Source organism: Microtus ochrogaster, chromosome 4, assembly GCF_000317375.1.
Source record: "Microtus ochrogaster isolate Prairie Vole_2 chromosome 4, MicOch1.0, whole genome shotgun sequence".
Classification (NCBI taxonomy): domain Eukaryota; kingdom Metazoa; phylum Chordata; class Mammalia; order Rodentia; family Cricetidae; genus Microtus; species Microtus ochrogaster.
In genome coordinates, this window is record NC_022011.1 from 86,017,658 (window position 1) to 86,044,988 (window position 27,331).

At 47.4% G+C, this 27,331-nt stretch overlaps 1 protein-coding gene across 2 annotated transcripts in view; it reads right to left on the bottom strand.

The window, feature by feature from the left end:
• Positions 1-27,331, bottom strand: part of Ttn (titin) — a 270,353-nt gene that overhangs the window by 24,373 nt on the left and 218,649 nt on the right. For both annotated transcript variants that reach the window (XM_013345840.2, XM_013345841.1), the window contains 15 exons: positions 26,797-26,994; positions 26,409-26,705; positions 25,731-26,318; positions 25,331-25,633; positions 8,110-25,215; positions 7,313-7,609; positions 6,629-7,216; positions 6,233-6,535; positions 5,816-6,112; positions 4,148-4,435; positions 3,737-4,036; positions 3,195-3,497; positions 2,794-3,099; positions 923-2,689; positions 336-629 (listed from right to left, as the gene is read on the bottom strand). In XM_013345840.2, coding sequence (XP_013201294.1) covers positions 336-629; positions 923-2,689; positions 2,794-3,099; positions 3,195-3,497; positions 3,737-4,036; positions 4,148-4,435; positions 5,816-6,112; positions 6,233-6,535; positions 6,629-7,216; positions 7,313-7,609; positions 8,110-25,215; positions 25,331-25,633; positions 25,731-26,318; positions 26,409-26,705; positions 26,797-26,994 — 23,235 coding nt within the window. The remainder of the gene's footprint in view (positions 1-335; positions 630-922; positions 2,690-2,793; positions 3,100-3,194; positions 3,498-3,736; positions 4,037-4,147; positions 4,436-5,815; positions 6,113-6,232; positions 6,536-6,628; positions 7,217-7,312; positions 7,610-8,109; positions 25,216-25,330; positions 25,634-25,730; positions 26,319-26,408; positions 26,706-26,796; positions 26,995-27,331) is intronic.

Genomic DNA, 27,331 nt, shown 5'->3' on the forward strand with positions numbered 1-27,331 from the left:
CTGGGAGCCAGTTGGACATGCCATAGCGAAGAAAGGTAAAAGCCATGTGACAAAATAAATTAGATTAATAAAAGCAGGTCCATTGAGCTTTAATATCTAGTTGGGGAAAAGCCTAAGCCAAATCCCAAGCTTTCATAATTAACATTGTCTCCATGCCATTATTGAGGAGCTGGTGGTCCAACTCCATTTGGGAAAGCCCACTACAATCCACATGGCAGTCTTAGCTAACCTATAGAAAAAGACCTCTGTCCCCTTCTACAGTCCGGAAGCCAAAAACATCCTTTAGAAATGTGAATACCCCTTTCTCACAATGGAAATCAGTTGGCAATGCTTACCGTTCTCATCTCTTGTCATGATGAGGCCGGAAGACTGTGAGGGTGGGCTTATGGTTCCGACCGCATTCCTTGCGATTATCCTGAACTCATACCGATCCCCAGGACTGAGTCCGGTGACAGTGTACTGACATTCACTGACGTCCGTGAAGTTGCATCGGACCCAGCGATCATTCCCTTGCCGTTTCTCAATGCTGTAGGCCACTATCTTGCTTCCCCCGTCACGCAACGGTGGGTTCCACTTAAGTGTGATGGTCTCCCGGGTGACATCAATGTAATCAGGAGTGCCAGGTGGGTCTGAAAAAAATTGCAGGGAGGTTAAACACGCCGCTATATCTGTAATCATCTTTTAATTGCCAAGAAAGTAAAACAACATGGATAAACCTTGCAGGAACACTTGCACTACTAATTTCAACTTTCTGCTTCATGGTCTAAATTACTTTATTAGACTGAGTTAAAACCATCCCTCTAGCTTGACGTGAGAAGGTAGAGCCTAGAGGGTGACTTCTGAAAGAGGAGCAGAGTTTAATGTATATATTGCCAATATATTTGGTTGCTAAAGTAAATATATTTAAATAACAGCCACTTACCTACTGGAGAAACAGCTAATGTAAACTTGCTTGGGTCACTAGGTGAGCTTAGGCCAGCCGAATTCTCAGCATATACACGGAATTGGTAGTCCAGTCCTTCTATTAAGCCAGTAGCTCTGTATTCTCTCCCAGATATTGGCGATGTGTTAACCCTTTGCCAGAGGATGCTGTTTCTTTCTTTCTTTTCAACATGGAATCCAGTCACTTCTGAACCACCGTCATAAACTGGCGCATCCCAAGTTAGTGACATGCCATCTGAGGTCACGTTGTATATCACTGGCTTTCCTGGGGGGCCAGGAATCCTGAACTGGTGTTTTGCCACGATAAGATTTGAGACAAGCGGTTCGCTAACTCCGTATCTGTTTTCTGCTCTAACCCTAAACTGGTATTCAGAATCTTTGACCAGATTGGAAGCTTTGAAAGTCGTCCTGGCAACGCTTGAACACACCATCTTCCAGTTAGTTTGCGAAGCTTCCCGCCTTTCAATGCTGTAACAGGTGATTTCCCCTCCTCCATCATCTTCCGGGATATCCCATGACATGATGGCACTGTCGGCCTTGATTTCATCGAATCGAATGGGTCCTTTGGGCTTGGATGGCGGGCCAAGGGTAATGATTGTAATGGGGAAGGAGTTTCTGCATACTGCATTGTCAAGAATAACGGTGTATTTCCCTCCGTGCTCCTTCTTTACGTTCTTAATGCTCAAGGTAATTTTGTTTTCTGTTTTACTGAAGCGAACATATTCACTTTCTTTCAGTGGCAAACCATCTTTCAGCCAACTGATGGATGGCTTGGGTTTTCCTTTGTAAGGTAATTCAAGATGTACATTATGTCCAATTCTTACAGATATCTGTGCCCCGGGGATTTCTGACAAGTCAACTTCAGGTGTTATCACCAGCTCTTTCACTGTGAGTGGCCCAATAGTGACAGGGTCGCTCTGTCCTTTCTCATTTCTGGCGGCCACTCGGAATTCCAAGACCGACTGCTCTTTAAGTTGTCCAATCTCGATTTCACAGGTCTTACTAATGCCAGCGTGTGACCAGGCCTGTTCACCTTTTCCTTTCCTTTCCGCAACGTAGTCTGTGATGATGCTCCCACCGTCAAAGTCAGGCTTGGTCCAGCTGAGGACAACGGATGTCTTTGTAGAATCTTTCATTGAGAGATCACGGATAGGTGCTGGTACCTCGGCAGCTTTTACAGGCTCTGTAGTCTCACAGGGCTCACCGATTCCAATTTCATTTTCTGCAAGAACTCGGAAGAAGAACGGAGTTTTCTCTGATAAGTCTGTTACCTTAAAGGCTGTGCCGGAACACTTGTGGGACACGACGGACCACGTTCTCTTTGTGGCATCTCTCTTTTCAATGACGTAGTTAATGACGGGAGACCCTCCATCAATGAGAGGAGGATCCCATAGCAACGTGGCTGTGCCTAGGGAAACATGTTTCACCTGTAGCTTCTGGCAGGCCGCTGGCGTATCGAGCACTTTCACGCTCACAGTGGAAGACTTGGGTTGGCCCACTCCGTTTTCTATTGTCAGGGTGTATTTCCCTGTGTCGTTGCGAGTGACTTGAGGGATGACGAGTAAGGAAGATGAATCAGTGTTTTGGATGTTGTATCTGGCATCACTGCCAAGATTCTTCTCGTCTTTCCTCCAGGTGACAGTAGGGGGCGGTCTGCCTTTAAAGGGCATCAATATCTGTACATCTTCCCCAGCTTTAGCGATAACGGATGTTCTGAGAGCCACGTCTAAGTCAATTTCTGGTTCCTCTGTAGACAGAAAATGGACATTTACAGTGATTTTTAAAAGACAATGACTCTTTGCCTGGAACTCTTAGTAAGACACACAACATCACCAAAGTGGATGTACGTACCAAGGATGTCTTTAGCCTGGACAGGTTCAGTCATTGTGATGGGTTCTCCTTGGCCAGCACAGTTTACTGCTGATACTTGGAAAAAGTAATCGACTCCAGGCTTCAGGTTAGAGACCACATATTCTGTCGTTCTGACCTCTCCCCTGGTGGAGACAAGAGCCCATTCCTCCTCCTCTCCTTGTCTCATCTCAACAACATAGCCAGTGACTTCGCTGCCCCCGTCGTAGACAGGTTTACTCCAGCCAAGAGTGATGGATGATTTAGTTGAATCTGCAATTCTTATCTTGGCAGGGGGGCCTGGAGGATCTGGAATGGTCAATTACAACGTAGCGATTACACAATCACATCTACAATTCCATCACACAGAAGACAGCCGGAGACGTGTGTACGTGAGAGCTTACCAATAGGATCAGCAGCCTTGTAGAAGTCAGAGGGTTCTGAGAATGGACCCATTCCAGCAGCGTTGACAGCACAGACTCGATATTGATAGTCACTGTTTTCAATGAGTCCTGTCACCTTTTGTCTGGTGTCACGAATAGTCTCCTTTAGTACTTTAAGCCAGGCCAGACTCTTCTTGTCTCGTTTTTCAAGGAAATAGCCGTTTATTTCACTACCACCATCTACGGTTGGCCTGTTCCAGACAACAGTCATAGAATTCTTGGTCATCTTTGTCACTTCTGGTATGCTTGGCGGTCCAGGTGTAACTAGGAAGGAGAGAACAGATGAGTTTAAAGGTTCAACAGGTTCAACTTTCTCATTTTTAAATTCCGTCTACTATCAGTTTAGTAACGACAGTGTCTGTCTTGTGGAAAAGGGCAGTAATGAGACAAGCAGAGATGGAAAGAAAATCTTTCCAGGAAAGCATAGACAAGCTCTCAGAATAGCTTATATCTGTAAGTGTATTTTGCATGCCTTTTAGTTTTCTAATGAGGCTACAGCTCACCAAAAGCATTCTTGGCTACAACCGGATCAGATTCCAGCGGCTCGCCAATTCCGTATTTGTTCACAGCCCGGACTCGGAAGATATACTCATTCCCTTTAATAATTTTGGTAGTTGTAATGATGCACTCCTCCAGGTTTTCAGCCACCATAGACCACACGACTCGGCTTGTTTCACGTTTTTCCACGATGTAGTGAGTGATCTTGGCGCCGCCGTCATCAGCTGGAGGCCTCCAGAGCAGAGTTATTTTTTCGGCAGTGACCGTCTTAAACTCAATTGGTCCTCCTGGAGGTCCCGGTTTATCTGCCAGTGAAAGATGAAAACAACGTGAGGGGCCTTTAAAAACCCGAGTGGCTTTGAATTACTACACTCTAGGTAAACAAAACGCATCATTGCCCATGTTAAAGCACCTACCGAGGATCTGTACTCTGATGGTGGCGGAGGCGGAACCCATGGCATTCCTTAGCTTTAATTCATAGCTTCCACTATTGAGGCGGTTGGCATCTTTGATGAGTATAGATGCCAGGTCAGTGCTATTTTCAACACATACCAGCGCATTGGTTTGTAATTCTTTATCGTCTTTGTACCACTCAATCGTGGGCTCGGGTTTGCCTGAAATACCAGCTCTGAGCCTCACAGATGTGCCTGCTCTGTATTTGACAACTTCTGTATACTCTAGAGGCAAGTCAATAACAGGCCCACCTGCAAGAAAAAAGAGGAAGAAACAGTTGAAATTTTACCAGGATGAAAAATGTAGTTGCAGAAACTTCAAAATAGGCCGCTGACCGTCTGCTAATTGTTTGCACATGTGTTGTGTGTGCGATATGCAGGTCTAAGCCCACTCACGTCATGGGGAAGACAGACAGACTGAACAGACTCTGGATCTCAGGGTATCTACACTAAACTGCATGAAAACAGGATCAGGGTTGAGACCATTATGGAAGAAATAGCACCACACGTTTTCTTTGACTCTAGACTCTCTTTCCTTTACTTCTGATCGCTTCTCATTTGTCTTCCTTTCCACCATCCGGATGTGAGCAGTTCATGTTCTTCTTGAAGCTTGACCTCTCTACTCCCAGAGCTATAGCTCCCCTGAACGGATGCTCCGCCAGGCTACTCATGATTGTTGAGATATAAAACTAAGTTTGACTGGCCTTACAGTGCCACAAATCCTGACTAGTAAAGGGTGGCCCTGGGACTTCCAGCAAGAGGAAGCGAGTAGATCCTTTTGATCAGACATGAAGAAGCTAAACTTCCACTTTTGAAAACGGAAAGCTATTACAAGGTACCAACAGGGTACTTGACTGTCATGAAATTCTCATTTCTAAGCCATTATTAGTTGAATGCCACTTAGTTGAGAATGGCCAGTTATATTTTGATCTGACGGTAAGATAGAGAGGGCCCCAAAGAGGGCTGCTCATTACTGTTGAGTTGTTTGACCTTGGGGGAATTTACATAAATATTCAAAGCCTTAGTTCCCCCCCCCCCAAGACATGATTTCTCTTTGTAGCCCTGGCTGCTCTGGAACTCATCCCGTAGACCAGGCTGGTCTCGAACTTAGAGATCCACCTGCCTCTGCCTCCCAAGTGCTGAGATTAAAGGCATGTGCCACCACTGCCCAGCTTTAGGCTCCCTTTTGTAAAGTGGATTAATCTGTGCTGTTAATCTATGGGAGTGAATTCTTCACAGAGGAAGGGCTCTCATGGAAACTGCCCAGTCAGGGGTAGGAGCTGCTAATACCATCATCATTTAAGACCCTGTGTGTGCTTTCATGAACTTAGGAGAAATATGCAGTGCTGATGTGAGTTAACCTGAGAGTTATTATTGAATCTGATAGCTTCAAATAGAATGAAAGCACCAATTCAGACAACCAAAAAAAAAAAAATCCTAAAAGCTTGAAAGGCCTTTAGATATCCTATAATCAAAATCTTATCATTTTTCCTAAAACCAAGGTGGGGAGGTATGAAGCGGTTGAAGAATATATTCCTAAGTATTCCAGCTAGTCTGTACTTACTCCCACAATCTATTTAAGACACATGTTAAAAGTCATTACAGAAAAAACAGTGGGTGAAAACCGCTTACCGTAGGAGTCAATGCATGTGATGGGGCCCACAACCTCAGATGGATTGCTGATGGAGCCAACAGCATTTCTAGCAAAGACCCGGAATTCATACTGGGAATTCTGTGTCAAGCCAGAGACGGTGAATTGAGTCTCAATAACATTGGTGAAGCTGGCCTTGGTCCATCTCCCGTCTGGAAGGTCACGCCTCTCCACAATGTAGCCTGTAATCTTGCTTCCTCCATCAAAAGCTGGCTGTTGCCATGAAAGGTTGACAGAGTTCTTGGAAATATCAGTGATCCGAACATTCCTTGGAGGTTCTGCAATCATGAGAAAGCAGGTCAGTGGCCCTTAGACCAATTCATTGAAGACATGAAATTTGCATTTTTAAGTTATCAGAACTGCTCTTCTCATGACAAGTGCATCTGGCAAATACATACCACAGGCATCGATGGCCAAGACCGGCTCCGAAGGATGGCTGGGTTTTCCAATGCCAGCAGCATTTTCTGCATACACCCTGAATTCGTAGATAAGCCCGGCACTGATGGTTGTGACTTTGAAGTGAGTTGTACGGATGATCATTTTGTTGGCTTTTTGCCATAAGATACTGTTTCTGTCTTTCATTTCCAAGTGGTAGCCTATGACTGCATTTCCTCCATTGGACACTGGTTCATGCCAGCCCACAGTGATGCTTTCCCGAGTAACATTGGAGACCCAGGGTGTAGACGGTGGACCGGGTGTTGCTATGAAAGAGGGGAAACCCATAGGTTAATATAGGCATTTAGCACATTTATAGAGTAAAGAGCAATCTGGGGTGTGTAAGGTCAGCAACTTACTGTATGGCAGTTTGACAACTATACAAGCTGAATCGATGTGATCACTGATGCCAAAGCGATTTTCTGCCTTGATTCGGAACTGGTATTCTTCTCCCGTGGTCAGTTTCATGACTTTAATCATGGTTCTTGCCACCGTTGCCGACACTTCGGACCACACCGCTGTACTTGTTTCTCTCTTCAGTACGATGTAGTTGGTGACGTGGCTTCCCCCATCATACTTGGGTGGCTCCCATCTGAGGGTCACACTTTCTTCAGTGATGTCACTGATGACCACAGGGCCAGTCGGAGGACCCGGCCTGTCCAGCACAATGATGTTAATGAAAGCTTTGGTGGTTCCACTGGAGTTGGCCGCAGTGATCTCATATCGCCCCGCATCAGTGGTAACGCTTTCTTTGAGATTGATGGTCAGGTTCTCAGCAGTAATCTCGGTGTTAAACCTCATGGTCGCCTTCAGGGGCACACCATCTCTTGATAAGGTCACTTTGGGGAGCGGCTTTCCAGAAATGGGGATGTCAACTTTAAGATTGGAGCCAGCTCTAACATACACTGTGTGACTTGGGAAATTCTTCATATCAATTTCAGGTGGCTCTGAAAAAAATAGAAGTACGGAACATAAAGGTGAAAAAAAATGCCTGAAAACATTAAGTTACCTGAATGCAGGAATATGTATAAAGTTAGCTATACCTAGCTGATCCTTTATGAGAACAGGAAGCAGGAGCTCTCTTGGGTCACTCAGGCCTGCTTGGTTTTCGGCAAAGACCCGGAAGAAGTATTCATGACCCTCTCTCAGACCGGAAACAACGTGATGGGTTGTCTTTACCACTGCACATTTAACCCAGTTTTTCTGGCCTTTCTCTAGTGCTTCAACAACATAATGTACCACTCTGCTTCCGCCATCGTGTTCTGGCTTCAGCCAGCTCAGTGAAACACTGTCTTTGGAGACACTGGTTACTCCAAGCTTTTCTGGTGGGCTTGGTTTTTCTGGAAAAAAAAAAAAAGCATTGAAAGAAAGGGGACGATTATTACAACATTTCCCTCAACTGTCATCCTTCACACATTGTCAAAGAAAAACTTAAATCAAGGGCATACATTTCCTCTGACTTGAGTCTTATTAATGAGACAATTTTGGCTTTTTTAGCCAATCAAAGTTCCACTAAGTTACAGTACTCAAATTAAGTCTCAAATAACCATATACAATAACAAAATTTGCCCAAAATTCATTGTGGGTATTAAACAGAGAGACAAGAGGAACAATCTTGTAAGAAACTACACATAGTTTTTATACATATACTAAATGTATAGCTAGATTTGATTATCCTTAAATCCAACAAATCTTTTGTTGACATTCTAGCTATGTCAATTACTAGAGATTCATTTTGCGCTATGGCATAAATAGTTTGGGGGTGTGAACCAAAAGTCTTTAAGATGAAATATAATTAGAGTGATTCACATTATTCTAGCAAAATAGGTATAATATGTACCTGTTATTTTGATGCCTTCCTTTGTTTCAGCTGGCACACCAACACCAAACTCGTTTTCTCCAGACACTCTGAAGTAGTAAATCGCTCCTTCTTGTAAGTTGGTCACTTTGTAAGAGAGGCGGTTGCAGTTGTTAGTGACAGATACCCATGCCTTCTTGCTGGCCTCGCGTTTTTCTATGTGGTAATTCTTCACGGGTGCTCCACCATCATTTTCAGGAACATCCCAGGACAGCACAGCAGTCTCCTTGGTTACTTCACGTACAGTAACATTGGCTGGAGGTCCTGGGGAATCTAAAACTTTGACAACGAAGGTCATCGAAGCAGCACTCAAAACATTCTGAATTGTTAGCGTGTACTTTCCAGAATCGTTGCGAGTGGCATTCTCAATGGTGAGTGATGTACGAGATTCTGTGGAGTCAATGTATGCTCTTGTGCGGAGGTCAGTGTCAGGCTTACTCCAGGAGACGTTGGGGATGGGTCTTCCTCTGAAAGGTACGGTCATGGTAAATGAGGAGCCGGCCTTGACAACCAAAGTCTTCCTCATTTCACTGTCGACGTCAAATACAGGTTCTTCTTCTCTTTCTTTGGCTACCTGGGGGTCGGAGCTGTCACTGGGGTCACTGGCACCGACCTTATTGACAGACCTCACTCTGAAGATGTACTCAGCTCCAGTGGTTAGCCCACTCAGTGTGTATTCTGTGCCTCTGAAGCTCTGGATGGCAGCCTTCCAGGCTTCCTCGTCAGACCTTTTGTATTCTACTGTGTATCCCATTATTGGCGCCCCACCATCAAACAGAGGCTTCACCCAACCAATAGTGATGGTTGTTTTGCCCGAGTCTACAATTTTGGGTTTGGATGGAGGAGATGGCAGGAACACCGGATCTTCCGCTCGAACTAAGGGAGACGTTTCACTTGGAAGACTCAGGCCGGCAGCGTTTTCGGCAAAAACCCGATACTCGTATTCACATCCTTCCCGGAGTCCTGTTGACTTCACTCTCAGATCGTAGACTGGTTTTTTATTCACACGCACCCACCGTAGGCTGTTTTTCTCACGTCTTTCAATTATGTATCCAGAGATGTCACTGCCTCCGTCAGTCTCAGGTCTTGACCAGCAAAGTGTCATGGACTCTTTGGTCACAGATGTAATTTCCAAAGATGTGGGTGGACTAGGAACGGTGAACGGATCTAGCGCCTTCACAGGCACGCTCTCTAGGGGCTCGCCGACACCATATTTATTAACACCCGTTACTCTAAAGATGTATTCGTTGCCTGTGAGTAGCTTGGTCACCTTACAAGATGTCGTCCTCAACTCGGTTTCGCATATTGTCCACGCGAGGCGGCTTGTTTCACGCTTTTCTACAATGTAATGGTCGATATCAGCACCGCCGTCTTCTTGGGGACGTCCCCAGGAAAGGGAGCACTTCTCCGCAGTGAGGCCAGTTATTTCCAGAGGTCCTGCTGGTGGGCCGGGCTTATCAAGCACTTTACAGTTAACTGCCATAGTCCGAGTTCCTGCAACGTTCTTCAGTGTAAGCACATACTGCCCAGTGTCTCGTCTTACACAGTCTTTAACTGTTAATGTGGTATTATAGTCTGTTGAGACAATTTCTGTTTTTGCCCTTTCTTCAATTTCTACCCCATCCTTGGCCCAGGAAATGACTGGCAGTGGTCGCCCTGCAATGTCTGCATTTATCTTAAGGACCTCTCCGGCTTTGACAACAATGACGTCTCGGAATTTGACATCCATCATAATTCTTGGTGCCTCGACGTCGTCTTTGACTGTAATAGGTCCAGTGGATTCGGATGGTTCGCTAACCGAGTCAGCGGCGTTTCTTGCAAAAACTCGGAATTCATAACGCTGGTCTTCAGTGAGCTCAGTTACTTCAAAGTACGTTTCCTGCACATTAGTGAAATTGCACTTGAGCCACCTGCCATCAGGCAGTTCTCTGCGCTCGACAATGTATCCGGTGATCTTAGCTCCACCATCGTAACGTGGTTTCGCCCACTTAAGTGATACCGATTTTCTTGTGATATTGGTGACCTCAGGTTGCCCTGGAGGATCACAGGGATCCCTTGCAGGGACTGGTTCACATGCTTTACTGCATTTACCAATGCCAGCAATATTCTCAGCGTATACCCGGTACTCATACATCAGCCCCTCATCAAGACCGGAGACTTTCATCTGAGTATCTGAAATGAGGACTTTGTTTGCCTTTGACCAGAGAATGCTGCTTCTTTCTTTGTATTCAAGGTGATAGCCAATGACTTGGCTTCCTCCGTCGTTAACTGGCACCTGCCAAGTTACAATCATGGTAGATTTCGTGGCATGCACAACTTTGGGAGTGCCAGGAGGCCCTGGGGGGCTGAATGGATACTCAGCAACCACCGCGGAGGATTCACTGTAGGAACTCTTTCCGTACCGATTCTCTGCACAAACACGGAACTGATACTCACTTCCTGTTGTCAAGCGGACTATTTTGATGGATGTTCTCGCCACCGCTTGTGAAACTACCTGCCATGTGGTAGACGTGGTTTCCCTCTTCTCAACAATGTAGTTGCTAATTTGGCAGCCACCGTCATATTCTGGAGGATTCCAAGAAATGGACACATTGTCACAACTAACTTCATCAATGCGTATGGGTCCTGGAGGTCCTGGCTTGTCGAGGACAATGACAGTAATTGGAACTGTTATGGATCCAGCAGAATTGGAAACACACAGTTCGTAAGTTCCAACATCTTCTCTTGAGGCTTCTTTAATAGAAAGGGTTGTTACGGTCTTTGAGGACGATACGTTGACTCTAGTGGTCTCTCTAAGAACCTGGCCATCTTTTTTCCAGGTTACGGTAGCTTGAGGTCTTCCTTTGAATGGTATGTCAATTTTGAGTTGGTCCTTAGCCTTAACGTTGAAAGTATTGAAAGGAAGCTCAACCGAAGGCTTTATTTCAATATCTTTCGCAATGACAGGCACTCCGAGCTGTCTCGGGTCGCTCCTTCCTTTCTCATTAACCGCGGCTACCCTGAAGATGTACTCTTCTCCCGCAGTCAGGCCGGAAATGGTTGCTTCTAGTGTCTTCACTTGCGTGCACGTGCTCCACTTCTCACTGCCCTTTGTCTGCATCTCGATGACATAGCCTGTGATTTTGCTGCCACCATCGCTTTCTGGTTTCTCCCACTTAATTGTAGCTGTGTTGCGGGTCACATCGACAAGGGTCACCCTTCCAGGGGGGAGTGGTGGTTCAGATACTTTTATAGGTTCTGCTGTTTCGGCTGGTAATCCAATCCCGTATTCGTTGGAAGCCAGGACTCGGAAGTAATAAGAGCACCCTTCTTGTAGATTCTCAATTTTGAAAGTGTTCTTAGTGCAGTTGTTTGTAATGGTCGCATAAGCTTTTCTTGTAGTTTCTCGTTTCTCAACGATATAATTTGTAATCTTGGCTCCGCCGTCAATAAGCGGTGGCTCCCAGGACAGTGTCACCGAGTCTTTCTTTACTTCTCTCACAGTCAGATTCGTGGGTGCACTTGGTGAGTCAAGAACTCTAACATTGACAAAGGCCGTTTTGGAGCCGCTGTTGTTTTCCAGGGTGAGGTTGTATCTCCCGCTGTCAAATCTGGTCACATTGTCAATCACCAGCATTGTATACGAACTAGTCACCTCGATCTGGGCCCTCTCCGTGAGAACACCATCAGCCTTTTCCCATCTGACTTCAGGTTCTGGCCGACCTTTGATAGTGACAAATAAGCGCAAGGTGGCGCTTGCCCGGAGAGTGACCACCTTCCTGAGATCAGCGTCGAGTTCGATTTCTGGGGGCTCTGCCCTCTCCTGAGCAACAACAGAGCCGGGGATGGTTGCGGGTTCGCCTACACCTTCGGTATTGAAAGCACAGATACGGAAGTTGTACTCGGTATTCTCTTTAAGCTTGGTCACTGTGAACTGCTTCCCTTGTAGTCCTGATGGTGGTGTGCAGGTTGTCCATTCATCAGTGGCAGCTTCTTTGAGCTCGATAACATAGCCTCGAACAGGGGCACCGCCATCATAAATTGGCTTATTCCATGCTAAGGAGACAGAAGATCTAGAAGTGTCTGTCACTTTGGGGTTACTTGGTGGACCGGGTGGATACAAGGCATCGCATGCCCGGTAGAAAACAGATGGCTCGCTGGGTTCCCCAACGCCGGCGGCATTCTCAGCGGCGACTCTGAATTCATAGGAATGACCTTCTGTGAGGCCAGTTACCCTGAACCGAAGGTCTGTCAATGTTTTCTTGTTACACTTGGTCCATCTTATTCCTTCCTTGTCTCGCTTTTCGAGAATGTACCCTTCAATCTCAGCGCCTCCGTCACTCACGGGGCGTGTCCACGTCAGCACCATGGAATCTTTGGTGATGGCTGAGGCCTCAGGTGTTGAAGGAGGGCCTGGACGCTTATAAGGATTACAGGCTATCACAGGCTCAGATTCCAGGGGCTCTCCGATTCCATACTTATTCACTGCCATGACCCGGAAAATGTACTCGTTCCCAGGAAGTAACTTGGTGACTTTGTAGTTAAGGGCCTGCACCTCAGTTGAAACCTGGGTCCAGGAGAGTCTGCTTGTTTCTCTCTTTTCGATGATGTAATGTGAAATACTAGCACCACCATCTTGCAAAGGTGGGCTCCATGCCAGGTAACACTTTTCGGCTGTAACTCCAGTGACTTTAAGGGGTCCTTCAGGAGGCCCTGGCCTGTCCAGCACCTTTACAGTGATAGGTATGGTCTTGGTGCCACCGACGTTGCTGAGTTTCAAGGTATACTGCCCTCCATCAGTACGGATGCAGTCTTTCACAATGAGAGTTGTTTTCTGGAGACTGGATTTAATTTCCATTCGAGCAGCTGTTTCTTCGAGTTCGTTCCCATCCTTGGACCAAACGATATCAGGGATAGGTTTGCCACGGATATCAGCTTCGAGAACAAAGGTCTCCCCTGCATGCACAACGATGACATCTCTGTACTTTGGATCCAGTGAGGCATTTGGTGCATCAATTTCATCCCTTGCAGTGATAGCACCGCTGCTCTCAGACGGCTCGCTGAAGTTGCCAGCCGCGTTTCTTGCGATTACTCTAAATTCATATCTTTGGTCTTCTACGAGCCCAGTCACTGCGAATTCGGTCTCCACCACATTGGTGAAGCTGGCTTTCATCCATCGGCCATCAGGGAGGTCTTTCTTTTCTACGACATAGCCGGTTATCTTGCTGCCACCGTCATAAGCAGGTTTCTTCCATTTCAGGGTGACGCTATTTCTCGTGATAATGATGGCTTCAGGACGGCCGGGTGGGTCACATGGGTCACGTGCAACATAGCACTCTGACACTTTGCTAGGCTTGCCAATGCCCACGATGTTCTCCGCGGAGACTCTGAACTCATACTCAAGCCCCTCATCAAGCCCAGTTGTTTTGAACTTGGTATCTTGGATGGGGATCTTATTGAGCTTGACCCATAGAATGCTGTTCTTCTCCTTCTGCTCAAGATGGTAGCCAATAACTTTGCTGCCTCCGTCATTAACTGGCTCATGCCATTGCACAAGCATCTGGTCTTTGGAGACAGATGTCACAAAGGGGGTTCCAGGAGGTCCGGGTTCTTTAAATGGATACTGTACCACAACTGGCTTCGAGTCCAAGGGAGCGCTTTTCCCATACCGGTTCTCAGCAAAAATCCTAAACTGGTATTCACTGCCCGTTTTCAGTTTGCCAATTTTAATGGTGGTTCTGGCAACCGTTGCCGAGACCATCTGCCAGGTGGTGGTGGTGGTCTCTCGCTTCTCGACGATGTAGTTGCTTATCTGGCACCCGCCAGTATAGGCTGGAGGTTCCCAAGATATGACCACAAAGTCTGCACTGACTTCGTCAAACTTCACTGGTCCAACTGGAGGGCCAGGCTTTTCCAAAACGATGATGCTGAGGTTTTCTGTGGCTGTGCCTGCACTGTTAGTCGCGGTGACGCTGTATTTTCCAAAGTCGTCCTTGCTACTTTCCTTGATGTGTAGAATGGTCGAAGTAGCTGTTTCTTCCACGTTTACTCTTGTGGTCTGTTTCAGAGGCTCACCATCCTTGACCCAAGAAATTTTCGGTCTTGGTCGGCCTATAACTGGAATTTCTATTTTCAGATCCTCTCCTGCTTGGACACTGTATGTATTAAATGGCAGCTTAAAACTGGGCTGTATAGTCAAGTCCTTGGCAATGACAGGGACACCGAGCACCCTTGGATCACTTTTCCCTTTCTCGTTGTAAGCTTTGACGCGGAACTGATATTCTTGTCCCGAGCTCAGACCAGTAACGACCGCGTTACAGACTTTGGATTCAGCCACTACGCTCCATTTTTCCGTTCCTTTGGGCTGCATTTCAACCACGTACCCCAGGATTCTGCTACCGCCGTCATGTTCGGGCTTCTCCCACATGAGCGATGCACTGGTCTGGGACACGTCGGTGAGCGTCACCTTTCCTGGCGGGGAAGGAGGTTCAGAAGCCTTCACGGCATCAGAGGTTTCCGCGGGGACCCCAACTCCGAATTCGTTCTCAGCCATGACTCTGAAGTAGTAGATGGCTCCCTCGGTCAGATTCTCAACTTTAAAGCTGGTTTTACTGCATTTACTGCTCACGTTGGCATAGGCCTTTCGGGTCGACTCGCGCTTGTCAATTACATAGTTCTTGACCTTTGCCCCACCGTCAATGAGAGGTGGTTCCCATACCAGAAGGACAGAGTCTTTCCTCACTTCCTTGACGGCTAAATTCTGCGGGGGTCCTGGGGTGTCAAGGACTTTCACGGTCACAAAAGCCGACCTGGACCCGCTGCTGTTCTCTAGCTTGAGAATGTACTTCCCAGCGTCGTTTCTGTCGCAGTTGTCTATCGAGAGCTGGGTAAAGTTCATGCCCTTCTCAATCTGGACCTTATCTGTGAATTCTCCTTCCTCCTTAGACCACGTGATCTCTGGTGTGGGCCGGCCTTTGAATGGGATGTGGATTCTGGCAAATCCTCCGGCTCTCACAATGATGCCTTTTCTTAACTCAGAGTCGAGGTCAAGTTCAGGAGCTTCAAGTTTATCTTCCGGTTTCACAGTACCAGGAACGGAGGCGGCCTCGCCTAAACCAACTTTGTTGAGGGCACAGACTCGTATTTTATATTCTTGGTGTTCAGTGAGTTTGGAAATTTCGAATCGAGTGACTCTCAGGCCAGTCTGTGGAGTAACTATTTGCCATTCTTCTTCGTCTGCTTTGCAGACTTCGACGATGTAGCCCAGGATCTCACTGCCGCCATCATAGATAGGTTTGCTCCAGGCAAGAGTGATTGAGTTTCTGGTGGTGTCTACAACATGTGCATTGGTGGGTGGGCCAGGTTTGAACACGGGATCACAAGCCTTGTAGTAAACAGTAGCTGGGCTCGGCTCTCCAACTCCCGCAGCATTTTCTGCGGAGACTCTGAATTCATATTCATGATCTTCCGTTAATCCCGTTACCCTGAGCCGCAAATCTGTAATGCGGCGTTTGTTGCACTTTATCCAGCGAATGCCACTCCTGTCTCTCTTCTCCACAATGTAACCAAGAATCTCACTTCCGCCATCACTGTCTGGCCGATTCCAGCAGACTGTCATAGAGTCCTTGGCAATGTTTGTGACTTCCAAGCTCTTTGGTGGTCCAGGAAGCACAAACGGATTTTTCATGAGTACTGGCGCAGACTCCAGGGGTTCGCCAATACCGTACTTGTTGACAGCCATTATTCGGAAAATATATTCATTCCCTTCCAAGAGCTTAGTAACTTTCAGAGAGTTAGTCACAACTTCTGAAGCAACCACGGTCCACGCGAGTCGACTGGTTTCTCGCTTCTCAACGACATAGTGAGAAATGTCACTGCCGCCATCTTGAAGTGGTGGAGACCATGCCAAAGTGCATTTTTCACACGTGACTCCAGTAACCTGAACTGGCCCTTCCGGAGGGCCTGGTCTGTCAAGCACTTTCACATTCACTGGGAATGACTTAGAACCGGCAACATTAGAGGCCCTCAAAATATACTGTCCGCCGTCAATTCGAATGGCATCTTTTACAATAAGTAAAGCTTTGAAATCTGTGTTCTTTATTTCACATCTAGCAGATTCTTCAATCTCCTTGTCTCCTCTTAGCCACTCGATGGTGGGTAGGGGCTTCCCATGGACGTCAGCCTCCAGTCGGAATGTTTCTCCGGCATTTACCACTATTGTGTCTCTGAATTTTGGATCCATTGAAATCCGTGGGAGTTCAACCTCATCCTTGGCTGTTATTGGCCCAGTGCTATCAGAGGGTTTACTTATTGCGCCAGCTGCATTCTTTGCAATGACTCTGAATTCGTATCTTTCATCTTCAGTGAGACCCGACACAGTGAATTGAGTTTCAATGACATTAGTAAAACTGGCTTTCATCCAGCGACCTTCAGGTAAATCACGTTTCTCTACGATGTAACCGGTGATCATACTTCCACCGTCATACACAGGCTTGGTCCACTGCAGTGTGATTTCATTTCTCTTAACTATGATTGCTTCTGGGGTTCCTGGCGGGTCGCAGGGGTCACGGGCTACATAGCATTCAGAATTCTTGCTTGCCTTGCCGACACCGACAATATTCTCCGCGTAAACTCTAAATTCGTACTCAATGCCTTCTTCAAGGTTCAAGGCTTTAAACTGGGTGTCATGAATGATAGTTTTGTTGACTTTTGTCCACAAAATGCTATTCCTTTCCTTTCTCTCAAGGTGGTAACCTATGACTGGGCTTCCACCATTGTTGATTGGTTCATGCCATTGGAGGACCATAGCATCTTTGGAGATGGCCGTGGCAAATGGTGTCCCTGGAGGGCCTGGTTCTTTGTAGGGATACTGAGCTACAATTGGTTCTGACTCTAAAGCAAAGCTTTGTCCATATCGGTTTTCAGCAAATATTCTGAATTGGTATTCTGTACCAGTTTTCAGTTTGGTTACTTTGAGTGTAGTTCTGGCAACAGTGGCAGAGACGACATCCCATACTGTGGTGGTTGTATCTCTTTTCTGAACAATGTAATTGGTTATTTGGCAACCCCCTGTGTATAAGGGAGGCTCCCAAGATAACGTAATACTCTCCGCACTGACTTCATCAAATTTAACAGGCCCTCTTGGAGGATCAGGCTTATCTAGAGTTATGATTTCAATGGTGGCTGTTTTCTGACCCACGACATTGGCAACTGTGATTCCATACTGTCCGCCATCGTCTTTATGAGTTTCTTTAATACTGAGGGTGGTAAGGTCAAGGGAATCGGTAACATTGATTCTTGTGGTCTGCTTCAGCGGCACCCCATCTTTGGTCCAGGAAATGGTTGGTTTAGGACGTCCGGAAATTGGTACTTCTACTTTCAAATCTTGCCCAACCTGGACACTGTAGCTGCTGAATGGTGGTCTCACATCTGGTTCGATGACGAGATCCTTGGCAACTATTGGAACTGCAAGGGACCGCGGGTCACTTCTTCCTTTTTCATTTACAGCAACAACTCGGAAAAGATATTCTGCTCCCTGAGTTAGGTTGGTAATAACTGCTTCAAGCGACTTCACCCTAGCACACTCTGACCACTTATCGGTGTTCTTAGCTTGCATTTCTACAATATACTGAATGATTTTACTGCCACCATCATGTTCAGGCTTTGTCCAACTCAAAGAGACGCTGTTTCTGGTGACATCATCCACAGTGATTTTCCCTGGAGGCTGTGGGACTTCTGCAACCTTGATTGGATCTGCAGTGCGGGCAGGAAGGCCGATACCGTATTCGTTCTCCGCGGTGACTCTGAAGTAGTAACTGCAGCCTTCTTGGAGCTGTTCAATTTTCCAGGAGTTCTTATGGCAGTTCGTCACGACCGCAGCGTAGGATTTTCTTGTGGCTTCGCGTTTCTCAACAATGTAATTTTTAATTTTTGATCCGCCATCCAACAGAGGAGGCTCCCACGTAATGGAGACCGAGTCTTTGGTGATTTCTGTGACTTTCAGGTTGACGGGTGGGCTTGGCGTGTCCAGAACCCTCACGGTCACGAAGGCAGATTTAGTCCCACTGCTGTTCTCTAGCGTGAGCGTGTACTTCCCGCTATCGTACCGATTGACATTGTCAAGAACAAGAGACGTGAAACTGCTAGTGACGTCAATTATAGCGGCATCTCGGATGTCACCATCTACCTTCCCCCACTTAACTTCTGGGGTGGGACGACCTTTTATGGGAACAAACAGCCTTAAGGAGCCACCTGCCCTTATATTAATAACCTTCCTTAGTTCAAGGTCAAGGTCTACATCGGGCGCCTCAAGCTTTTCTTTGACCAGTACAGGTCCAGGGACGTCGGCATGCTCCCCCACTCCAGCTTTATTGATGGCGCAGATGCGGAAGTTGTATTCATGCTTTTCCGCCAGCTTCTCCACTTCCAGGTGAGTTTTGTTGATTCCAGTCGGTGGCGTGCACATGGTCCATTCACCGACACTCACGTCACACTTTTCCACAATGTATCCCTGGATTTCACAGCCACCATCGTAGATAGGTTTGCTCCAAGAAAGGAACACTGAAGATCTGGTAACATCGGTGACTTTGGGGTTGTTTGGAGGGCCTGGCTTATAAACGGGGTCACAAGCCTTTTGGTAAGCAGAAGGAGGGCTTGGCTCACTGAGCCCAGCGGCATTTTCAGCTGAGACTCGGAATTCATAATTGTGGTTTTCTAAGAGCCCAGTTACTCTCAAGCGCAGCTCTCCGATCAGACGCTTGTGGCATCTGGTCCACCGTATGCCTTCTTTGTCCCGTTTCTCCAGAACGTATCCTAGAATCTCACTGCCGCCGTCAGATGCCGGCCTTTCCCACACAACAATCATTGAGTCTTTGGTCACAGTCGTAACCTCTGGAGCTTTGGGTGCATCAGGGACCACGAATGGATTCTTGGCAAGTAATGGCTCAGATTCGAGAGGCTCGCCGACACCATATTTGTTCACGGCCATTATCCGGAAAATATATTCATTCCCTTCCAGAAGCTTCGTCACTTTGCAGCTGAGCGTTTGCACATTGGCCTCAACCAGAGTCCAGACGAGGCGGCTGGTCTCTCGCCTCTCCACGATGTAATGTGTGATATCGCTCCCACCATCCTGAAGCGGGGGCTTCCAAGCCAGTGTGCATTTTTCTGCTGTCACCCCTGAGATAGCAACAGGTCCCTCAGGTGGTCCTGGGCGATCAAGAACTTTGACGTTGACGGTAACTGATCTCTCTCCCGCCACGTTTTTGGCCTTCAGGACGTAATTGCCGCTGTCAACACGTACTGCGTCTTTGACACCGAGACTGGTGGTGAAGTCAGTGCTCTTGATTTCCAGCCGAGCTGTGCTTGAAAGTTCCTGGTCAGCTTTTACCCACTGAGTGGTTGGGATTGGCTTGCCATATATATCTGCCTCAATCTTGAATGACTCACCAGCATGAACCACAACCGTGTCTTTGTATTTGGGGTCCATGCTTATCCTTGGTGGCTCTACCTCATCTCTCGCTGTTATGGCCCCGGTACTTTCTGAGGGCTCACTGAACACTCCGGCAGCGTTTCGAGCGATAACCCGGAATTCATATCTGTGATCTTCAATCAGGCCAGTTACCTCAAACTGGGTGTCGATGATATTTGTAAAGCTGGCTTTCATCCAGCGGCCGTCCGGTAATTCTTTCTTCTCAACCACATACCCAGTGATCTTGCTTCCGCCATCATAGGTGGGCTTTTTCCACTGAAGAGTCACAGAATTCCTTGTGACAATGATTGCCTCTGGCCGTCCTGGTGGATCGCATGGGTCACGAGCTACGTAACATTCTGATGGTTTACTTGGCTTGCCGATGCCTACAATGTTCTCTGCAGACACTCTGAATTCATATTCGATACCTTCCTCAAGGCCGGTGGTCTTGAACTTGGTTTGAGGAATAGGTGTTTTGTTCAGCTTGACCCAGAGGATGCTGTTTCTTTCTTTGCGTTCTAGATGGTAGCCAATGACTCTGCTCCCACCGTCACTGACTGGCTCATGCCATTGTACTTCCATGCTGTCTTTGGAGGTAAGAGTGACGAATGGCGTGCCCGGTGGACCCGGCACTTTGAATGGGTACTGAGCAACAACAGGCTCAGAATTGAGATAGGTACTCTTCCCGTATCTGTTTTCAGCAGCGATTCGGAACTGGTATTCGCACCCTGTCTTGAGCCTGCAGGCCTTGATGGTTGTTCTTGCAACAGTAGCTGACACAATTTGCCAGGTGGTTGTGGAGGTGTCCCGCTTCTCTACGATGTAATTATTGATGGAGCTTCCTCCATCGTACTTGGGTGGCTCCCAGGAAAGGGTCACGCTGTCTGCTGTCACTTCATCCATTTTCACTGGTCCCGTTGGAGGCCCCGGTTTGTCGAGAACGATGACATTAAGGGTTTCTGTGGCTTCACCTGCTGAGTTAGTCAGTTTGACTGTGTAATGGCCGACGTCTTCTCTGCAGGCTTCCTTTATTGTCAGCAGGGAATTGTTCTCTGTGCTCTCCGCATTGATTCTGGTCGTTTGCTTCAGTGGCACATCGTCTTTATGCCAGGTGACAGCCGGTGTTGGGCGTCCGACGAATGGGACATCGATTTTCAGGTCTTCACCTGCCAGCACAGTGAATGTATTGAAGAGGAGTTTGAAGGCTGGCAGAATCACAAGGTCTTTGGCAATCACCGGGACACTCAGCTGCCTGGGGTCACTGATGCCCTTTTCATTCTGCGCTGAAACACGGAAAGAGTATTCTTCGCCCTGAATCAACCCAGTGATGGTGGCTTCCGTGACTTTCACCGTGGCACACGTGGCCCATTTGTCACTGCCTTTGCTCTGCATCTCGACGATGTAGCCAAGGATTCGGCTGCCTCCGTCATGCTCTGGCTTCTCCCAAGACAGAGACACACTGTTCCTTGTGACGTCCATCAGAGTTATCTTCCCTGGAGGGAGAGGTCGTTCTGATGCCTTCACAGACTCTGCTGTCTCAGCAGGCAGTCCGACGCCGTATTCATTCTCAGCAAGCACCCGGAAATAGTAACTGCAGCCTTCCTGGAGCTGGTCCACTTTCCAGGAAGTCTTATGGCAGTTTGTCGCCACCGTCGAATATGCCTTTCTTGTGGACTCTCGCTTTTCAACGATATAGTTCTTTATTTTCGAGCCTCCATCGAGGAGAGGAGGCTCCCACGTCAGCGTGACCGATGTCTTTGTGACCTCCTTTATCTTTAGGTTCTGTGGAGGGCCTGGTGTGTCTAGCACTCTAACGTTGACAAATGCGGTTTTGCTGCCGGAGCTGTTTTCTACAGTTAGTATGTACTTGCCACTGTCGAACCTATTAACATTGCCAACGATCAGCAGGGTATAAGAGCTCGTGGATTCAATGCTAGCTTTATCCAATGATTCTCCATGCTCTCTGGCCCACTTGACCTCGGGTGCTGGTCTCCCCTTGATGGGAACAAAGAGTCTCAGGGTACAACAGGCTCTGATAGTCACAACTTTGCGCAACTCGGCGTCCAGTTCGATCTCCGGAGGCAGCATTCTTTCTTCTGCCTTTGGAGTCCCGGGAACAAGGGCAGGTTCTCCAACTCCTTCAGAATTCATGGCATAGATGCGTATTTTATATTCCTGATTCTCTATGAGGTTGGTGATGGTATAGGAAGTTGCTTTGAGCCCAGCTGGGGGAGTGACAACCTGCCACTCATCTTCTTCCGGCAGGGCAATCTCAACCATATACCCAGTGATTTCGGAACCTCCATCGTAGATAGGTTTATTCCATGCAATCGAAATGGAGGACCTGCTTGTGTCAAGGACGCGTGGGTTACCCGGTGGGCCAGGTTTAAACACGGTGTCGCAGGCTTTATAAAACGGGCTGGTGGCACTTGGTGCACTAATTCCAGCTGCGTTTTCTGCCATTATTCTGAACTCATATTCATGTCCTTCTGTCAGCCCAGACACTTTATATCTTAGGTCTGTAAGAGTCTTTTTGTTGCATTTTACCCAGCGCTGGCCAGCTTTATCACGCCGTTCCACAATGTAATTGATGATTTCACTCCCACCGTCAGAGTCGGGATGTCCCCAGCAGACAACCATGGAGTCTTTGGTGATGGTTGTGACTTCAGGGTTCTTGGGTGGATCGGGTGGCCCATAAGGATCCACTGCAAGCACAGGCTCTGACTCTAAGGGTTCCCCAACCCCATACTTATTTACAGCCATGACACGGAATATGTACTCATTGCCTTTGAGGAGCTTAGTGACCTTCAGCTTGGTTACTTGGACTTCTGTGGCAACGTTGGTCCAGGCCAGCCTGCTGGTTTCACGCTTCTGCACTATGTAATGATCGATTTTGGCACCTCCGTCATCCAGGGGAGGCAACCATGACAACACACACTTTTCTGATGTCACATCCGACACAGCTAAGGGTCCTTCAGGTGGTCCTGGTCTATCGAGAACTCTGACATTGAAAATGTGCTTGGCAAAGCCGCCAGGGTTGGTCGCTGTCAGGATGTAAGCCCCACTGTCCGTCCTGGATGAATCCTTGTTGATCAGGTGTGTGGAGAAGTCCGCAATTTTTATTTCCAGTTTTGCTGTGCCCTCGAGCTCCTTGCCATCCTTAGCCCACTCCATGGTTGGAGGTGGGCGGCCTGAAACATCAGCTTCAAGCTTGAAGGCTTCACCGGCCTTTAAGGTGATGGTGTCCTTGAATTTAACATCCACCATGATTCTTGGTGCCTCAAGGTCATCCCTGCATGTGATGGCGTCTGACGGCTCAGACGGTGGACTGATGGCCCCTGCGGCATTTTTGGCAATCACCCGGAACTCATATGCAGCATCTTCGGTTAGGCCACTGACGGTAAACTCGTTCTCTAAAATGTTGCTGAAGTTGGCCTTGAGCCACCGTCCGTTAGGCAGGTCCCGCTTTTCAACCACATAACTAGTAATTTTAAAGCCTCCTGTATATTCGGGCTTAGCCCACTTAAGTGTCACTGTGTGTCTCGTGATGTTTAGAGGCACAGGTTTCCCAGGCGGGTCGATGGGATCCAAAGCAAACATTGGCTCGGATGGCTTGCTGGGTTTGCTCTTGCCTGCCATGTTTTCTGCAATTACGCGGAACTCATAAGCAATGCCATCTGTAAGTCCAGTTGATTTGAAGATGTTGCCTGGCACCAATGCTTTGCTCACAGTCTGCCAGAGAATGCCATTGCGTTCTTTCCTTTCGACGTGATAGCCTAGAATGGGGCTGCCACCATCAGAAAGCGGTTCGTGCCAGCTAATTGTCATCGAGTCTTTGGTGACCGCAGTAACCTGAGGGGTGCCGGGAGGCCCGGGCACCTTAAATGGATAGTTAGCAACTACGGACGCAGATGTGATTCCCGGTCCAACTCCGTATCTGTTTTGCGCTTTGACGCGGAACTGGTACTCCACTCCTGTGGTCAGGCGAGTGGCTTTGTAGGTGGTACGGATGACAGTCGTTGCTAGCTCCACCCATGTGGTACTGTCTGTCTGTCGCATTTCTACGACATAGTTGCTTATTGGGACACCGCCATCATTTTCCGGTGGTTCCCAAGAGAAAGTTACAAAGTCAGAAGAAACTTCGTCAAATTTAATTGGTCCTTTAGGTGGTCCTGGGATATCATGGACTTGAATGGTTATGACATCACCAACTTCTCCTACAGTGTTCTTGGCTGTTAATGGATAGGGTCCGCTATCACTTCTGACACACTCATTGATATTTAAGATGGTTGAGGTTGCTGTGTTTTCAACATTAACTCTCTGTGTCTGTTTAAGGATTTGGTCTCCCTTTTTCCATGTAACTGTGGGCTTGGGTCGACCAAGTACTGGAATTTCAACTTTGATGTTGTCCCCAGCTCTGGCAATGACAAGCTTCTGGTAGATACCACGGAGATCCAACTCTGGAAGCATCGTCTGCTCCTTGACGATGACGGGTCTGCTTTCTCGGGGAGCACTTCTGCCCGCACTGTTTACCGCCATCACTTGGAAGGTATATTCCTCTCCTTCAGTCAGATTCCTGACCACGCACTCCAACCCCTTCACCGTTGAGATGTGGGTCCACTGGTCAGACCCTTTCCTCTGGGCTTCAATCACGTAGCCAGTGATCTTGCTGCCACCATCATGCCTGGGTTTGGGCCATGCCAGGCTGACTGTGTTCTTGGTTATGTCCATAATGTTAAGGCTGTCTGGGGGCAACGGTGCTTCAGAGGCTCTTACAGGCTCTGTAGTTTCCGAGGGCTCCCCGATTCCAAATTCATTTTCTGCCATCACTCTGAAGAAGTATTCGCAGCCTTCTGTCAAGCCAGTTACTTTATACGTACACTTGTGGCATTTAGTGGTAACGGTGGAGTATGATTTCCTCGTTGCTTCGCGTTTCTCCACAATGTAGTTTGTTATACGCGAGCCCCCGTCTATCAGAGGGAGGTCCCAGTGTAGGGTGACGCTGTCCTTTGTGATGTCTGTAGGCCTTAGGTTAAGGACAGGACCTGGTGTGTCTAGGACTCTGACGTTGACAAAGCCACTCTTCTTCCCTGCTGGGTTTTCGATGGTCATCACAAACTTGCCAGCGTCGTATCTGTTACATTCTGGGATAATGAGAAGAGTGAATGACTCCGTGTTTTCGATGTTGGCTCGGTGCTTCAGGTTGATATTATCTTTGGTCCATGTCACTTCAGGGGCAGGGCGACCTTTAATTGGCACAAAAATCCTGATGCTGAGTCCGGCCCTAACCACCAGTGTTCTGCGCAGCTCAGCGTCTAGCTCAAAATCAGGAGCCATTTCCTTCTCTACGATTTCAACATCTGAAATCACCGCTGGCTCCCCGACGCCTGCATCATTGACAGCACTAATTCTAAAGTTGTACTTTTCTTTAGTCTGAAGGTCAGGAACAACAAACTGAGTGATTCTGAGGGCCGTTCCTGTTGTGTCTTTAATCCAGGCCTCATCTCCTACTTTCTGATGCTCCACTATGTAACCAGTGATTTCAAGCCCGCCATCATAATGAGGCTTGCCCCATGCTAAAGATGCTGATTTCTTGGTGGTATCGGTGACATGCGCGTTTGAAGGTGGTCCCGGAGGATCTGGGCAAAGGAAAGAAGGGTACATTCAAATATTAAGAGTTTTGCTTCTGGGTACCTCCTATACAATATCAGCAGGCGCAAACGAACGGTGTTGGGAGAGATGAGAAATACTCACAGGCCACATCTTTCATCAGAACAGGGTTTGAGGCATCGCTCGGTGGACCAATGCCCGCTCTGTTCTCCGCACTGACACGGAACTCATAGGTGTTTCCTTCTTGGAGCCCGGTCACTTTGCACCTGAGGTCAGAAACTGGAGTCTTTGTGGCTCTCACCCATCTCAAGCCTTTCTTCTCCCTCCTTTCAACATGATAACCCGTGATCTCGCTGCCACCGTCATCAGTTGGTCTCTTCCAGCTGACAGTGGCAGTGTTCTTAGTGACATTTGATATCTCCGGTTTTCCAGGAGGGCCCGGGGGACCTACAAAAAAGAGGCAGATTGGTGGTAAGTTCCCGATTTACTGAACTTGAACGTTTCCATGGTGGTCACTACCACAGCTACCGCGTGCACTACATACCAAATCTGTCTACCATCTTGACGGGTTCAGACTGAACAGGTTCTCCTTTGCCGTACTGGTTTACCGCCGACACGCGGAAAAGGTATTCGTTTCCTTGGATGAGTTTGGTCACCACATGCCTGCAGGCCTGAATATCTTCAGAAACCACTGTCCACAAAAGCCGGCTGGTTTCTCTCTTTTCAAGAACGTAAGCCTTAATTGGTGATCCGCCATCTTCCAAGGGAGGTGTCCATGTGAGTGTTGCTTTCTCAGCAGAAATGTTACTGATTTCAATGGGACCTGGGGGGCCAGGTACATCAAGGACCGATACCTTCACGTGTTCCTCCTTTGTGCCAAAAGGGTTTGTGGCAGTGATGGTGTATTCACCAGCATCCTTTCTTGTGGCGTACTTGACTGTCAGCATGGATGATGTTGGGGTTGAAGTTATTTGGGCAATATCCGATGGTCTGATATCTTTTCCCGCCTTGGACCAGCTTGACTTTGGAAGGGGTTTTCCAAGAATGCTAATGGCACTTAAAACAATGGTGTCCCCTGCTTTAACTGTGAGCCCATCTTTGATTGTGGGATCAAGGACAATGGTGGGTGCCTCTGCAGAGGGGAGAAAGAATAAGCTCATCAGAAAACGGAAGAGGTTTCATGTTCTGCCTTTTAACCAGAATAGATGCCAGTGTCACCTACCGTACTCATCCTTGCAAATGACGGTTCCTGTGCTTTCTGATGGAGCGCTGATAGCACCTGCTGTGTTCTTTGCTCGGATTCTGAACTCGTATTTTCCACCTTCGACAAGGTCAGTTACAGTGAAGGCACAGTCTGGAACATTAATGTGGTTGGCCTTCATCCAAGACTTGGACGGCAGATCCCTCTTCTCTACTATGTACCCTGTTAATTTATGGCCACCGTCATATTTGGGTTCTGTCCAGATGAGAGTCACTGAATTCCTTGTTACACTGATAACCTCAGGTTTTCCAGGAGGATCTAAAACAGAGAAGGAAACCCATCAAACAAACCGCCAATGCTTGCCCCCTGGAGCACAGCCCCCCTAGGCTTCCCTTTCTTAATGGCTTACCAATTGGATCAAGGGCTACAACTGGCTCTGAGGGCAGGCTTGGCTTGCCCACTCCTGCTAGATTGATAGCCATAACTCGGAATTCATATTCAAGACCTTCAGTTAATCCGGTCACTTTGAAATCTTTCATCCTTATAGGAGTCTTGTTAGCTCTCTTCCATAGAAGGCTGTTTCTTTCCTTGAATTCGATATGATACCCTACAAATGACCATGAATATATCAATTCAGATAGATATTATACAGATTGTTTTAAAACACACACATACACACTTTACCCAAGTTATTCCTTTGTATATATATATAAAAGATGACCTTTCTTTGTTATCTATAATTTTATCATCTAGGTATGGTGCCAGTTTTTCTTCTTGCACTATACATAGTTATTACCTTTCTTTTGAAAAACACTAGATAGTTACTTTGGTTATGAACTGTTGCATTGGGGGAGGTTTCAACTAAATTAAACGTTAATTGTGTATATGGAAAATGCATTACTAGATATGAAGATAATTATATGAACAAGGTATTTCTGATGAAC